Below are 16,675 nucleotides of genomic sequence, written 5' to 3' on the forward strand. Positions count from 1 at the left end.
AAAACGTCTGCAGTGAAAGTGCAACCACTGTAGGTGATTCATGCGAGTACTTCACCTGCAGAAGTGCTATTGTACAATGAAATGCAAGCTAAATCATTAGTCATCACTCTTATTTGATTTCAAGTGCATTAAACTAATTATGAATGATGGAAATGGAGGACACCTAATTATCGATATGAATTATCCACCTCTCACAGGTACACAGTAATGTCAGGAACGCCAGAGAAGATCCTGGAACACATGCTGGAGACGATTAAACTGGAAACCAATGGCACTGATTTTATAGGTATGGCAGATCCATGGTTTGGAACTTGTGTAACATTTAAGCTAAATAAAACTTAATAAAAATACTTTAGAAATCTAGTATTTGTTTGTTTGAGTTGAGTTATGTACCACAGGGGTATTGCAGAAGAACGGACTGAGGGAGTGGCTAACACATTCCTGCTCATTTAGTGTTTACACATCCATTTAAAACCAGCAGTCAGATGATTCAGACTGTTCTGGATTTCTCCACACAGCACTGTGAAGAAAACAAGTCCTTGTTAATGAGGTTTATTAGTCTGTTTTGTGCTTCTACAGACCCCAGTGTGAGTGATTTCCTCCTAACGCATCCAGTCTTCATGCCCTACAGTCAACTGTGTGCGGCTCTCCAGCATCAATATCCTGCCACTTCATATTGATATTTCTGTGTTGTTATTTTTTGTTATTTATTAGTTTTTTAGTCTAAATCTTTACTTTGAGCCAGAGAGCTTACAGCTGTAATTTACACAGTAAACAGGTCAAATATCGATCCTTAACCTGCATTTCCACCTACCAAGCGGAACCATCGGAAGGCTCGGACCTGGAGAAGTCAGCGTATGCTCTCAACACCAAGCAAAAGGTTGTGAAACTGGTGGGTCATTGGGTGGCGCTCTATGGTCCCCTACTGAGGGACAATCCTGTGGCCTTTGAATTCCTAGAGGTAAAAATGGGTTAAATACTGTAGTACAATTTTTCATGTTTTAATAGCATGGTTCTTTATTAAATCAAAACTGATCATTTTATTGCCATTTTAAAGGGATAGTTCACCCAAAAATGAATATTCTGTCATCATTTACTCACCCTCAAGTAGATCCAAACATGCATGAGTTTCTTTGTTCTGCTGAACACAAAGGAAGATATTTAGAAGAATGTTTGTAACCAAGCAGATCTCACCCCCCATTGACTGCCATAGTATTTTTTTCCTACTATGGTAGTCAATGGGGGGCGAGATCTGTTTGGTTACTGACATTCTTCCAAATATCTTCCTTTGTGTTCAGCAGAACAAAGAAATATAAACAGGTTTAGAACAACTTAAGGGTGAGTAAATTATGACAGAATATTAATTTTTGGGTGAATGTGCCAGGGCTTATTGTAAATTATTCATCATTTCATGTTGTTGTAAAAGAAAAAGAAAAATTAAAACATTTATTTACCTCTGAAATGGCTTTTCTGGTAACATAATGCTGGATATATATGGATCAACAGTATCATAAACTAAAATGTGGATCTAATTAGATCCTGATGGATAAAATCAAGTGATATAAGTATTTAAATGAAATACCTCCAACTTTATGATTTATGATAGAAATTCAGGGAGGGGGTGATGGCTGACTCGAGACTTTCCAGCATGCTCAAAGAACAGCTGAGGGACAGAAGGAAGACCAAAATGTAAGTATAAGTAATACATTTGCCAACGTAGCCTACATTTGTACACCTGCACATACACAAAGTTCTGTCATGAAACTCTAGATGTCACAGCCTGATAGGTCCTTAATAACTTAATCTGCTAGCAATCACATCATTCTCAATAAGGCACAGCTGATTGGTTCCTGCTGTATCAGTAGCCAATGAGCTTGCTGCTCAACCTTCAAATACTTGGTTAGAATTTGCTGTAGCAGTTGCAGTGGGCTTTCAGAAACCCTCCACCTTCCCCAGCTCCACCTGTATAGATCTGCTGCGGGTAATTCACGTATGCTATATTGTACAGCATCAGCACAGCAGCGTGTCATGTATGTATTGATAGTAGCAAATCCCGTACTTGTTCAGCAGCAGCAGCGTAGCAGATCTATTCCGCCAAGACCAAACATATCAACATTATCATATCCATTACCATGCCAAACACTCTGAGAGTTGTCATGACAGAAATACATTGTCAAACTGACCGCAATCAGGTCTCTCACATTATGATTTGACCTCTGACAGAAGAATATAGCTCAGCTGTGCTTCAAAGTCAAGTAATTCTTCAAAGTTACTTTTCCAGTGTTTGCATAGTTACTGCACTTCACACTTTGAAGCATCTTTCAGAGCTGATATTATGATATAATCAGATTTGACGTCATAAAGTAAATGCCATAATTTATCTTTATTTGACCTGATTTTATAAAGTCCACACCTTTACCCTTGAGTCTTCTCTGTCATCAAACCTCTTTACTTAATCCCACATTTAAAGCTGCTCCCTATTATACTCCTTACAGAACCGAGAATGGATGTCACACTCTGACGAAGGTAAGAGGCACTTGTTTCTTAGTCTAATGGGAAACTTGCAACGATAAGAGACCAACCAATAAATCCTACTTACTTTATGACACAGCATGATAAACAGACTCCCCGGTGGAAAAGTCAACATCTCTGTGGCCAGAGGTCTTTAGACAAATTCAGAGAACAAAACAAAAGTAAATCCCTTTCTGACAGAGCACTGAATTGTACACTAAAAGTAGGTCAGCAGTATCCTTGGTCACATAAAACCCAGCTATCCGTTATAAAGTTTGCAGTGTATTTGGGAACAGGTGTTTAAATAACAATTACATATATGCACGACAATACATATAGTGTAACAGTGTTTCCTGCACCACTTTTCCCCGCTGCTTAAACTTCAAGAAAACAGCATTAAGAAAAATAAAATCACATATTAACTTAGTTGTGAATGTGAGTTTGCAATGCCATGCTCTTCGAAATAATGGCTAGAAATGCCTTTCTATTTGAGTTGTCAAATAGAAATGCATAAGCAAACATTCAAAGCAACATTCAGACTCACAAACCAATGACTCTCATGAGCTGGTTCAGGTTCCCGAATGAATGAGCATTTCGACAAATCCTTCACTGAATTGATTCACCCTGAAAAAAACTTATGAACAGAAGCAAATTTTGTATCATTATACTGACTTATTGTCCATATGACAACATGTCATTACAGGTGCCCTAGAATGAAAAATTGAATTTATCTTGGCATAGTTAAATAACAAGAGTTCAGTACATGGAAATGACATACAGTGAGTCTCAAACACCATTGTTTCCTCCTTCTTATATAAATCTTTTTTGTTTAAAAGACCTCAGAAGAACAGGCGAATCTTAACATAACACTGACTGTTACGTAACAGTCGGGATCATTAATATGTATGACCCCAATATTTGCATATGCCAGCCCATGTTCAAGCATTAGACAAGCCAGTATTAACGTCTGGATGTGCACAGCTGAATCATCAGACTAGGTAAGCAAGCAAGAACAATAGCGAAAAATGGCAGATGGAGCAATAATAACTGACATGATCCATGATATCATGATATTTTTAGTGATATTTGTAAATTGTCTTACTAAATGTTTCGTTAGCATGTTGCTAATGTATTGTTAAATGTGGTTAAAGTTACCATCGTTTCTTACTGTATTCACGGAGATAAGAGAGCTGTTGCTATTTTCATTATTAAACACTTGCAGTCTGTATAATTCATAAACACAACTTCATTCTTTATAAATCTCTCCAACAGTGTGTAATGTTAGCTTTAGCCCGTTAGCCACGGAGCATAGCCTCAAACTCATTCAGAATCAAATGTAAACATCCAAATAAATACCATACTTACGCGATTAGACATGCTGCATGACGAACACTTTGTAAAGAACAATTTTGAGGGCTCCGTGGGCGGGGAGCGTGAGCATTTAAAGGGGCTGCAGCCTAAATCAGCTCATATTTAATGATGCCCCAAAATAGGCAGTTAAAAAAATTAATAAAAAAAAATCTATGGGGTATTTTGAGCTGAATCTTCAGACACATTCAGGGGACACCTTAGACTTATATTACATCTTTTAAAAAGACGTTCTACGGCACCTTTAAAACTTATTTGATGTTTTTTTTGTTAAAAATGAATATAACTGAAAACGCTAACTGTTGCAGTTCTTTGAACTAATCTCTTGAGTGAATGATTCATTAATTCACTTACTTTTTTGTTGCTGAATGACTCATTATTTGTTTCGTCATTAAGACTCACTTGCCGCCATCTGTGTGATGTGTTATTGAGTTTATATATATAGTGTGTGTAAAACAATTCTGTAAGAAACACTGTAGAGCAGTAATGTAAAAAATACTGGTAGTAACTTTTTTTAGCTAACAAATGGTTTTAAAATGCCATATTGACCATCCTTCACTGATACCTGATCTTGCCTCTGATTCCTCTTTTGAAATAAGAACCACACAGAAAATCCATCATACCCGAGATCACCAGTGCTGTCCATTTATTTCAGACACATAGTCTTTCTATACATGTTGAAAACTGCCTTTTGAAGCCCCGCAAGCTCTAATATCCAATATGGTCATCTGTTTGTTTCAGCTGAACCAAAAGTTTGATTGGTTTTCTGCTTACGAAGAGCCAGTGGGAAAATTACGGTCGATTAAAGCTCAAGATAAAGGTTTGTGTTTTTACTTCTGTGAGAGAACAAACCCATGGTACAAAATAATTAAACAAAGAGCAGATAAAACAAGGAAAATGTCCATGTGAAATTGCTCAGATTAATCAGAATGGAATTTACCTAATGAAATGTGTTTATTTAAAAGAGTCCAACTGTCTGTTTGCAGTCTTGTATGAGATCTTTAAACCGGATCATAAGGTTGTCACTGTGATGCTGCCAGTCGATGCTTCAGTTAATGACATCTTGACTACATTAGTGGATCCTGAGAGAAACTATGTGCTGGTCAAGATGAATTCCTCAGGAGGTAAGCTATGAGATTCAGATGATTGGCTTCAGAGTTTCCTCTGACCGTGCCAGAACTGTTACAGTTTCAGATTGAAGTCAGTATTAGTTTTTGTCCTACCTAAGAGATCTGAATTTTCATTAAAGTTTCTTCTACTTTGCTTCTTTCAGACAGAGTCCAGCTCAAGCTGGAGACCACGGCGGTCTCTGCCTCTTTAGGAGTCAACGAGAGGCTTTTCCTCTGCTCTGCCAGCCAAGTGGAACAACTGGTGAGAGATGCCAGAAGAATTATTGCTGTTTCATTGCATAAGATCCTCACTGGTAGGGTTTCTAGTCATACAAGTCAGCTGTAAATATACATAAACTTCAATTATAATGAGTGGGGACTAAAACTTTTAAAGTCGGCATGAAACCCAATTTGCGATAGTCAAATAGTCAAACACACCGTTTTTGTGTGTGTCCCTTTAAATGCAAATGAGCCACTGCTCCCACCTACTTTCCAGAAGAGGGTGGAGCTTTAACAGCTTGCACTTCAGTTCCTCAACAACAACAAAGCTGGAGAATCTCACGCTGCCAAAATGACGATTGTCAGTAACGGTGTTCAGCCTTACATTGTCCAAACCAAAGAGTTGACACTGATGGAGAGACTCAGGAAGAAGTTACAACTTTTAGAATGCAACTGGATGTTTCTGAACGGTTAGCGGATAAATTTTGTAGTTGCTGTCGAGATGATTCAACTCATCGACTAGCATGTGCTGTCATGTTAATCTTTTGTGCAAATCCAGCGTTGAATTGACCCTCGTTTGTGAAGCAGTCCGGCGTAAAATGACGGCATGGTAACAACACTCTACTGCACTCTTCCTCTTCTTTAAAGCAGCCCAACATGGCCTCACCCCCTTCATTGCGTGTTCCTGGAGACGGAGTTTATGTAAATTTTGGGGTTTGTGTCACCATCCCAGGAAGAAGCACATTGTAGTCCTTGCCAGTCGTTGGTTGTAGTCTTTAAAAAGCGATTTCTGTTAAAAAAAAATATATTTCCCTTTGCATTGAACTTTGAGCGTCGTAACTTTGCAGATGTTGTTTATGCTCAAACAGCAACATTACACACTAACTAAAGTTAAAAAAGTGAAATCATAATCAAGGACCCCTTCAATAAATACTATTTAATAAATATTCCATAAAAAATAAGATTTCATGGTAACTTTAAGTTTAAAAAAGGACACAAAAGCACCATCAAAATATTATACAAGTGATCCATACTCCATACCATAATATAAAACTTCTAAAAATAATGTTCCATGAAATAATTTTGCCATAATAATGTAATGTCTTCAATGACAGGATGGTCAAATACTTTGGTACAGATTTAACAGTCTTATCTGGTGTGTGTGTGTGTGTGTGTGTTACCCCTGACAGACACCCGTGAGTGAGCAGCTGGGGCCAGAGAAGAGCACCATGGACACTCTGGAGCAGATGTGCTCCAAGGACATGGCCAGCCAGCACACCAGCTACGACTGGGAGCTCTTCATGGCCATGCATGAGGTACCAGCCAAACCAACACACAAATCTGTCACTGGCACTATTTCATTACATTCTTGAATGACAGTTACCAGATAAAGGAACAACAAAAATGACTTAATACTAAATTCTAGCCAGCAGCATTGCTAATCACAATTAGAGCATTACCTCAGTGTGTTCTTGGCATTTAAATAGAAATCGTCTCACAGGGACACAAACGTCACAGGATGTGATCAGTCATGTGCGCAGCGTATCTGTTTGAGGATCAAACATGTCAGGGAGAATGAGTCAGTGAAATATTTTACAGCCGAGCTGTCTGAATCACACGCCTGGCTTACACCTGCTGAGTAAACAAATATCTGACGTCTGCAATGTCGCCAGCTCACAATACCTGTATAAGTGCATATCAGATGAATGCAAGTAGGAAGTGGACACATGTCATTTCAATGACTATCTGTCCGACATTCAGAACAATCAAATACTTTACCTGAAACAAGTACAGAGCAGATAAAGCAACTCTTGTGGAGATCTACTAATATAGTATATTCAAAGAACAAATAGATTATGGAGGATAATAAAGTTTACATTTATATTTATATTTTTTGTTAAAAATTAAAAGTACTATTCAAAAGTTTGGGGTTGGTAAGATTTTATTAACGTTTTTGAATGTTTTAAAGTATCTAATGACCGTCAAGGCTGCATTTATTTGATCAAAAATACTGTAAAAACAATAACAAGTGTACGGAAGAGGATTAGGGCCAAGCAATAATAAAAAATAAAACCATATCGAGATTAAAGTTGTTCAATTTAGAGAAAAAACTCGTAAAAATTTTGAGAAAAAAGTCGAGATAAAATGTTGAGAATAAACTCATTAAATTACGAGAAAAAAGTCGTTAAATTATGAGAACAAATTCGTAATTTAACAAATTTGTTCTCGTAATTTAACAACTTTTTTTCTCATAATTTAATGAGTTTATTCTCAACATTTTATCTCGACTTTTTTCTTGAAATTTAACAAGTTTTTTCTCGTAATTTAATGAGTTTATTCTCAACATTTTATTTCGACCTTTTTCTCGAAATTTAACTATTTTTTTCTCGTAATTTAATGAGTTTATTCTCAACATTTTATTTCGACCTTTTTCTCGAAATTTAACGAGTTTTTTCTCGCAATTTAACAACTTTAATCTCGAGATGGTTTTATTTTTTTATTATTGCTTGGCCCTAATCCTCTTCCGTACAAGTATAATATTATTATACTTAATCTTTTTTTTATTTTAATGTTTTTTTTTTTTTTTTTAAATGTAATGTATTCCTGTGATGTCAAAGCTGAATTTTCATCATCATTACTCCAGTCTTCAGTGTCACATGATCCTTCAGAAATCATTCTAATTTGCTGCTTTGCTGCTCAATAAATATTTCTTACTATCATCAATGTTAAAAACAGTTGTGCTGCTTAATATTTTTGAGGAAACCGTGATAAAAAACATTTTCAGGATTCTTTGATGTATAGAAAAAAACAGCATTTATTTGAAAAAATATTTGTTTTGCTGTACTACAGGTGGAGCTGGTCTACTACGTTTTCGGACGAGAAAAGTTCCCAGGAGCCACTACAGCTAACCTTGAGCGGTTTGTCCGTCGCTTCAACGAGATTCAGTACTGGGTGGTGACTGAGCTGTGTCTCTGTGAGGACCTGGTCAAGAGAGCCATACTCCTGAAGAAGTTCATCAAGATGGCTGTTGTGTGAGTACAATAGCGGCTGTTAGCTGCCATACACACTAGTGGAGGATATTCCACATCTGTCAGTGGTTTAATCGTTAATGCAATTACATTAGTCTTTCTTTACGTCTGTCATACTATTGCCTAATTGCAGCTTCACAACATCAATGTGGCTCATTGAATACACCTGAACCACTAAAGTTATATAATCTTTAAAAAAAAACCTTTGGGTGTTCACTTTGTGTTTTGCAGCTCTAGAGCACTTGTAGAAGAGAATGTACAAATTATCCCAATAAATGTTAGGAATACATGTTTAGTGTACAGTATGCTGCAACACTGAACAAAATTATAAATGCAACACTTTTGTTTTTGGCCCCATTTTTCATGAGCTGAACTCAAAGATCTAAGACTTTTTCTATGTACACAAAAGGCCTATTTCTCTCAAATACTGTTCACAAATCTGTCTAAGTCTGGGCACTTCTCCTTTGCCGAGAACTTTGCCGAAAACCAGTCAGTATCTGGTGTGACCACCATTTGCCTCACGCAGTGCAACACATCTCCTTCGCATGGAGTTGATCAGGTTGTTGATTGCGGCCTGTGGAATGTTGGTCCACTCCTCTTCAATGGCTGTGTGAAGTTGCTGGATATTGGCAGGAACTGGAACATGCTGTCGTATACGCCGATCCAGAGCATCCCAAACATGCTCAATGGGTGACATGTCCGGTGAGTAAGCTGGCCATGCAAGAACTGGGAAGTTTTCAGCTTCCAGGAATTGTGTACAGATCCTTGCAACATGGGGCCGTGCATTATCATGCTGCAACATGAGGTGATGGTCGTGGATGAATGGCACAACAATGGGCCTCAGGATCTCGTCACGGTATCTCTGTGCATTCAAAATGCCATCAATAAAATGCACCCGTGTTCGTTGTCCATAACATACGCCTGCCCATACCATAACCCCACTGCCACCATGGGCAACTCGATCCACAACATTGACATCAGCAAACCACTCACCCACACAACGCCACTGTCTGCCATCTTCCCTGTACAGTGAAAACCGGGATTCATCCGTGAAGAGAACATCTCTCCAAAGTGCCAGACGCCATTGAATGTGAGCATTTGCCCACTCAAGTCAGTTATGACGACGAACTGCAGTCAGGCCGAGACCCCCATGAGGACGACGAGCATGCAGATGAGCTTCCCTGAGACGGTTTCTGACAGAAATTCTTTGGTTATGCAAACCGATTGTTGCAGCAGCTGTCCGGGTGGCTGGTCTCAGACGATCTTGGAGGTGAAGATGCTGGATGTGGAGGTCCTGGGCCGGTGTGGTTACACGTGGTCTGCGGTTGTGAGGCCGGTTGGATGTACTGCCAAATTCTCTGAAACGCCTTTGGAGACGGCTTATGGTAGAGAAATGAACATTCAATTAACAGGCAACAGCTCTGGTGGACATTCCTGCAGTCAGCATGCCAACTGCACACTCCCTCAAAATTTGTGACATCTGTAGCATTGTGCTGTGTGATAAAACTGCACGTTTTAGAGTGGCCTTTTATTGTGGTCAGCCTAAGGCACACCTGTGCAATATTCATGCTCTCTAAGCAGCATCTTGTTATGCCACACCTGTGAGGTGGATGGATTACCTCGGCAAAGGAGAAGTGCTCACTAACACACATTTAGACAGATTTGTGAACAATATTTGAGAGAAATAGGCCTTTTGTGCACATAGAAAAAGTCTTAGATCTTTGAGTTCAGCTCATGAAAAATGGGGCCAAAAACAAAAGCGTTGCATTTATAATTTTGTTCAGTGTATTTACAGCATAAATGATGGGACAGATGAATCATTTATAATAAATACTGCAATATTTCAAAATAAGAAGAAAAAAAAAAGAATCATCCATTTTGATTTTATGGTGACTTTAACTTTAGATGTCTGTATTATCAAAAATACTGCAAATAATTGACAGTGAAATAAACACATTTGAGGGAGTATGAGCTCATGGGCATCTGATTTGATCTATTTCAGTTTAAAAGAGCAGAAGAACCTGAACTCATTTTTTGCAGTGATGTTCGGCCTCAGTAACAGTGCAGTACAGAGGCTCAATAAGACATGGGAGGTAAGGACAAGTATGTTCTCTTAAATCTATATAAACAAGCTTTTGTTGTTTTATTTCGGTGTAAAATACCAGCATCAACATTTTTTCAGTTTTCACCAACACATATCGAAAGACAAATCATTCAAAATGACTTTCCATTCGCAAAATGAATCTATATTATCGCCCAGCTCTTTATATAATGTTGAATAGGCCTATGTGTGTCCAACTTTATCCACATCCATACAGTGTACTTACTTATATAGCAAATCTCAACTTGATTGTATCGTGTCAAAATGTAAACTATATTATCATTCAACATTAACATCATGATTTTCTGTAAAGCTCCTTTGTGAAAAGCTCTATACAAATCAACTTGACTTGAAATATTGCTGTTTATTTCATCTTAATGAACAGAGACTTCCAAACAAAACCAAAAGGATCTACTGTGCATATGAAAGACTGATGGTAAGAGCAACTTTTTACATGCTGTTAACAAGGTTTTGTCAATATATGTCTATGTACAATTTGAAAGGTAATCATGTGTTGTAGGATCCATCTCGTAACCACAGGGCCTACAGGCTGACTGTAGCCAAACTCAGCCCTCCATACATTCCCTTCATGCCTCTGCTGCTCAAAGGTATTGAACCCCACTGACATTATTTACTATGTACTGTATGCGATGACTATTTGTTGGATAGGAGTTTAATCAACTTAATTTATCACCTAATCCTGTATAGATATGACATTTATTCATGAGGGAAACAAGAACTACACTGATAAACTGGCCAACTTTGAGAAAATGGTGAGTTTGTGGCGAGAGTATTGCTTTCAGTTGAATTGTTGCTTTTAATTTAAGTTCTATACCTTAGAAAAAAGACATTTAATATGTGTTTTTTACCTTATTTTCAGCGTATGATAGCCAGAACAGTGAAGATGGTTCGAGAATGTCGAAGCCAGCCTTACGGTACGGCTCCCTCTAGTGGTGTGGAACACATAAACAACACGCCACAGTTTAGCTCTCTCAAGTCGTTCATTTTGTTTATACAAATAATTCTTATCAGAATTCTGCAACTAAGAGATATTGCAATTTTTGTGCTTTCGCAGTGCCTTCATCTCCACAGAAAGGCTTGACTGAGAGAATGTTCTTGGATGCCCAAGCTATACGAATATCAACATGTATGTTGTCATTGTTTTTATTTTTCCCTCAAAATGATTTCAAAAACAGAGCAGAATATATAAGAATAGATCCTTAACAGTATCTCCTTTAACCTCATATTTTGTAGATTCAGACCAGTCCTTGACCCTGCGCAATGCAACCAATGTAAGGCAGTACATCCAGAACCTCAAAGTGATCGACAATCAGAAGAAACTAACTCAGCTCTCCAGAGCCATAGAGCGCTGACACACCGCAAAGACTGCCTTTTTTACAGCCCGTCCTGCTCCATATTGGAGAAAAAAATGACTGATGGAATCCATGATTACCCTATGTGTGGTTAATTGGTGTAAATTCACACACTTTGTCAAGCCAGTGCTGCGTGGACTGTGATAAGCCGAGCATTGGCTGGGAATATGCTGACATTTCCTTATGATGCCTTATCAGAAGTGTTCTGATCTGACTGCTGTGATTGTTCGGGCTGTTTCTGACACTCTACAGCATGAGCAAAGAATTTCACTTTAGTGCTGCTGGCATTAACTGTTATTTATATATATATATATAGTATGACAATGTTGATTCTTAGTACAGTTCTATATCTCTTCACCACATTCTTTCTAAACTAGCAACACTGGCTTGGGCTGTGTTGTAGATGCATAAAGAAGTTGTTTTAGGGACAAAACCCTGAAAAATGTCTTGGTAAATAGACATTTACATGCGGTAATTATGGTGTAAGTAGAATAATAGACTGAATCATAGAAAATGAATGCATTGATTTTTTAATAAATCTATGGTCTGTCAGCATTTATTCCTTATGTAACAGTATTATGGCCCGTTTTGGATATTAACCTTTGAATTTCATTGCAAGCACTGGAGAACAACAATGTACAGATTATCACTAGCCGCTGTATATAAAAGCCAAATAACACCAAGCTAATTCATGAAGAGAGCACAAACAGTTTTGTAGACATTATATATGAAAGTATATATCTTATGCATTTTTTTTTTTCTAATGAAGTGTGTTTATTTTTTATAAATAAATTATTGAACATTTGTGGTGATATTTCTTTCTCTCTTTTTGGGTTTAAAATACAATTAGTATCCGATATCAAAATTAAAACGGTTTCCCCACCATGCCAGATCTTCTGAAAATGAAAAACAATGCAATAAGAAGTTGTAAAAAAACTGAAAGATTTATTTTAAAATGCAAATTGTAAATACAAATAATTACTTGAACATCCCTCTGATTCTCCCCAATATGGGGCGATGAAATACGTCAAATCAGTATCAGCTGAAAATTAAAATAATCTCCTCACCAAACATATTTACAACTCAAAAACACAAACGGGGTTTGGGGCAGTTTTTAAAAATAGAAAAAAAAAAAAAAAATGAAGACATACCCAGTGTTTCCTCCCACTTAAAATACAAAAATCTCAAGACTAAAATCTAACTTTTGGAGGAATAAATAATTTTTGAAAATGTACAAAAGAGATTCAAAAACATTACTAAGGATTCAAGTGGTGCTTATGCGTCAGTTTTTGGTTGTGTATCAATTCAATAACAACCGTATTTGTTTGATAAAACCTGCATATGGTCGATTACTGAACTGAAATGTTCATATTTTACCATTAAAATCTGCTTTTTTTTAATCTTATTGGCAATTGAGTCATGTTTCTGTATTTTTAGACTATAGCATTACACTGTTTTTTTAAAATTATCTAAACATCTGGGCTAATTTCAACCCTCGAACTGGGTGTTGTCTTCAAAAAAAATCCTTATTTCTGAGAACTTTACTAAAATAAAGTATTAATATGCACATGACAAAACAAGTTGAAATGAACTTGAAAAAAACAAATACAACAATATTGCACTTCCATACAGATTTCCTACGCATCCCACAGTTCCAGCTGCTTTCCCTTTCTAGGCGGCTCGCTAAAACAGGAGATTCACGACGGGCGACTGCAGTTACTTCCTGTCCAATTCGGCCACTTCAGCACCATGATGTACGGAGGCATTTCTACACCGACTGTGGCACACCACAAAAACCTAATTTCCTCACATCCATATGCGAACACAAAGACACGAAACAGACAAAACAAAAAGTATACAGGTGTATTTCAACATTCAGTCCCTGGATGAGGCCTGCTGCCTTGGAAGAGGTTTGCTTTCAGTCCGCAAGTCAACAAACGGACTTTGCGGAAATCTCCATTCAAGTCCACAGTGGTTCTCTGTTCACCCACAGAAGTTCGGAGGGACGACCCTTCCGCTCTTTGGCCCAAGAGTCCGTTAGTGTAATGGCAAAGCACAGCTCTGCTTCAAGGCATTGGCGAGGTTTCACAGGCTCGGTGCGGATCCAGTTGTGTCCCAGATGACTTTTCAGACAACGTTGCCGCTCGCTACCACTAAGAGATAACAGGACAGAAACGGCTGACATTCAGTAGGGAAGAACGGTCGCCTTCCGCGATGGATCCTGACTATGTTTACCGCGGAAATGCGTCACTCGATCACCATCACCTGAGAGTGAAACCAACTTGGCTTGTTTTCTTTGGAAGATACAGAGGTGACTGAGCTGAAAACATCTCATTCGAAGTGAAAACCCTTTCCAATAGAAATCACATGACAAATCATAAAAACATTTAAATGTCTTCATAAAAAAAATAAAAGAGAAAAAAGACAGCAGGTAAATGGAGATGAGGGTCCATGGTGAGGTATCCAACTACCTCATTCTCACTTTCAAAACACAATAAATGAACAAAAACTGTATCAGTATCTTTGGTTGGTAGTGAAATACTGCATAAACCTTTTTTTTTTTTTTTTGGTTTAAAAGTGTGTTTTTGTGAAATAACACGCTAAAAATGAAAAATGCTACACTGTGGATTAAGTGAAACTGTAAAAAAAATTGAAATGATACTCTTAATGTTAGTGCAGATTGTGTCTGTCTTTTCTCTTTTAGCAGGCTGCCAGGCAAGGCAAGTGAACCTGAGCTTTGGTTAAGATCAACTCAAACTGTTTGTGAGTGGTAGGCTAGTGGTGGTTAAAAAAAATAGAAACCCACATCAAGGAAAATCAATTAAAAAAAAAGATAAAATAAACTGTCAACATTCATTTGGCTTTAAGTCCTCAGGGTCTCGTCATCTAGTGCAGTACAGTGAAGATCCAGTGATCTTTCCTCCACATTCCTCTACTGCAGTCTAGTCTTTGTCTTTGTTAAACAGCAAGTAACCTTCTCTTTGGATGAGCTCTGGTTAAGAACATTCTTTGGGACGTGTTCTCTGAATGCTCTTGTGTAGTTTAGGCCTCGGATGCAGCCTGAGGTTTGAGCTGGGCTTTTTCCATGGCGGTGCCGTATGGAGTTCTCTTGAAGAAGCCGAGCTACAGGAATCGAGAAGAGGAGAAAAAAAATCATTTACAATTGGTTACATTATAATCCTATTGTATTTTTGACATTTTTAATAGTTTTTGTTTTTAAATGTCTATATACACTTTATAAATTTTTATTTTAGTACATGAAGTTAAACTACATGAAAATGAGAAATGAAATGAAATAAAATAAAATGCGTTTCTTATATTTTATTTGATTTCAGTTAATGTTTACTTTATTTCAAGTTACAATTTTTTTTTTTCATGGTTTTAGCTTATTATTTAGTTGTTGTTTTGAAATTTTAAAAATCCCTACTTCATCGGAATGGTATGAATCTCGGTGACTTCTGCGGCAGTCGCAAAAAAAAAAAAACGTGGGCTTAATTGGAAAAAGCTAAATGTACTGAAAAAAAAATAAAAAAAAATAATCACATTTGTGTTGTACCTCCATAGGAAATTAATGTGAAATAGGCAAAAATACAGAGAATTTTTTTGTGTGTGCAATCTACAAATCAGCCACGATGCAGTAAAAAAGTGCACAACAATGAAGGGATGACACTCTAAACTAAACACACACACTATAATACACACAAATGAACTGGTTTGGCTGTAGCAATATGGCAAAATTGAGCCAGAAGGTTCAAATAAGAGGTTTAAATCAGGTTGATATAGCTCTGATAAAGCATTCCTGTTCATTTTTGTTACATTTTTGTTGAATTTTAATGTTATGTGTAACAAAATGTCTTTCTCTGTGTTCAGGTAAAGTAAAATTAATGCAAAAACTGGCACTTCAAATCAACATGTATGTGTTTCTTTTTTTACTCCCACCAGATGGCACTAATCTGCCTTCAAAAATTGGATTTTAAAGGGATTGTCTATTTTAACATGAAATAGAGCTTTAATTGAAAAGTCATTTTAAAAAAAATTGAAAAAGAAAATGTGTATTATTTAAATGGGGAAAAATTGGTCATAATTATTTCATAAATACTAATTAGTACCATGAAATTCTCTTAAAATGCAAAATAAAAAAATAAAAAATATTATGGAACAATAAATACATATTACATTGATTTTTTCTGTAAAAAAGAAGTTACATTTCAGGTGTTCGGTCACTTTTGACCACGAACAACACAAGGGGGCCCCCAAAATGAACAGTCAACTCGACTGTGAAGAATAAGAACTGGTTCATGATAATTTACATGATGGTCTGACTAAGAAGAATAAGATTTGGGTTATGATTAGTTACAAGTTTTTTCTTAATGTAAAGGACAATATTTGGTTCACAATTAGCTTGCCTGACTACAAAGATTAAGCATGTGTTCATGAATGTCCAATAGTCTGGCAACAATGGATACAAATTAGTTTACAGTAAGTGACAAACTACATTTAGGATGAAGGATAAGATTTAGTTAGTAGAAATTAGCTACAAGTTAATCTATTTATAAAAAGTACTTTCATTTATGATTAGTTATAAGTTTTAAAATTACTTTACTATTGGTTGCAAATCTGTCTGACAACAAAAGAAAACCATTTGTTTATGATAAGCCAACTAGAACTAGAAATCAAAATGGCAGACACTGACCTTGTAGAGGACGTAGATCAGCAGTGCGAGCAGAAGAAGGCCGGCCAGAATAGCCAGAATGATGATCCACAGAGGAACAGCATATGTACTGTCTGGCTTATTCCAGACCACAGGAGTGACCAGCTACAGTTAACAGAGAAAAGATGACGATCACTGGATGATTTTAAATAAGAACTATATACATTATGTCTCGTGATGAACATGACTTGGATCAGATGAGAAGGATGTTATGAAGTTTACCTTTTTAGCACCGCTAGGAGTCACCTTGGGCA

General features: G+C 37.0%; 2 protein-coding genes across 5 annotated transcripts in view; one reads left to right on the plus strand and one right to left on the minus strand.

The window, feature by feature from the left end:
* rapgef3 (Rap guanine nucleotide exchange factor (GEF) 3) overlaps window positions 1-12,514 on the plus strand; it is a 49,486-nt gene extending 36,972 nt beyond the window's left edge. For 3 of the 4 annotated variants that reach the window (XM_048177801.1, XM_048177800.1, XM_048177802.1), the window contains 17 exons: window positions 198-286; window positions 580-658; window positions 811-961; window positions 1,607-1,689; window positions 2,496-2,526; window positions 4,621-4,699; window positions 4,866-5,003; window positions 5,153-5,250; window positions 6,398-6,523; window positions 8,058-8,239; window positions 10,239-10,329; window positions 10,723-10,773; window positions 10,858-10,945; window positions 11,046-11,110; window positions 11,218-11,272; window positions 11,413-11,484; window positions 11,592-12,514. In XM_048177801.1, the coding sequence (XP_048033758.1) occupies window positions 198-286; window positions 580-658; window positions 811-961; window positions 1,607-1,689; window positions 2,496-2,526; window positions 4,621-4,699; window positions 4,866-5,003; window positions 5,153-5,250; window positions 6,398-6,523; window positions 8,058-8,239; window positions 10,239-10,329; window positions 10,723-10,773; window positions 10,858-10,945; window positions 11,046-11,110; window positions 11,218-11,272; window positions 11,413-11,484; window positions 11,592-11,710 (1,597 nt within the window). In that variant the 3' untranslated portion in view covers window positions 11,711-12,514. Of the gene's footprint in view, window positions 1-197; window positions 287-579; window positions 659-810; window positions 962-1,606; window positions 1,690-2,495; window positions 2,527-4,620; window positions 4,700-4,865; window positions 5,004-5,152; window positions 5,251-6,397; window positions 6,524-8,057; window positions 8,240-10,238; window positions 10,340-10,722; window positions 10,774-10,857; window positions 10,946-11,045; window positions 11,111-11,217; window positions 11,273-11,412; window positions 11,485-11,591 lie in introns of those variants that run through there. The other variant, XR_007182919.1, reaches the window with a different exon arrangement.
* A 121-nt stretch (window positions 12,515-12,635) lies between these two features.
* Window positions 12,636-16,675, minus strand: part of itga5 (integrin, alpha 5 (fibronectin receptor, alpha polypeptide)) — a 59,963-nt gene continuing 55,923 nt past the window's right edge. Inside the window, exons 28-30 of the mRNA XM_048177798.1 lie at window positions 16,644-16,675; window positions 16,404-16,526; window positions 12,636-14,833 (exon numbers count right to left, since the gene is read on the minus strand). The exon at window positions 16,644-16,675 is cut by the window's right edge and continues 70 nt beyond it. Coding sequence (XP_048033755.1) covers window positions 14,753-14,833; window positions 16,404-16,526; window positions 16,644-16,675 — 236 coding nt within the window. The 3' untranslated portion in view covers window positions 12,636-14,752. The remainder of the gene's footprint in view (window positions 14,834-16,403; window positions 16,527-16,643) is intronic.

Source organism: Megalobrama amblycephala, linkage group LG24 (genome assembly GCF_018812025.1).
Source record: "Megalobrama amblycephala isolate DHTTF-2021 linkage group LG24, ASM1881202v1, whole genome shotgun sequence".
Taxonomy (NCBI): domain Eukaryota; kingdom Metazoa; phylum Chordata; class Actinopteri; order Cypriniformes; family Xenocyprididae; genus Megalobrama; species Megalobrama amblycephala.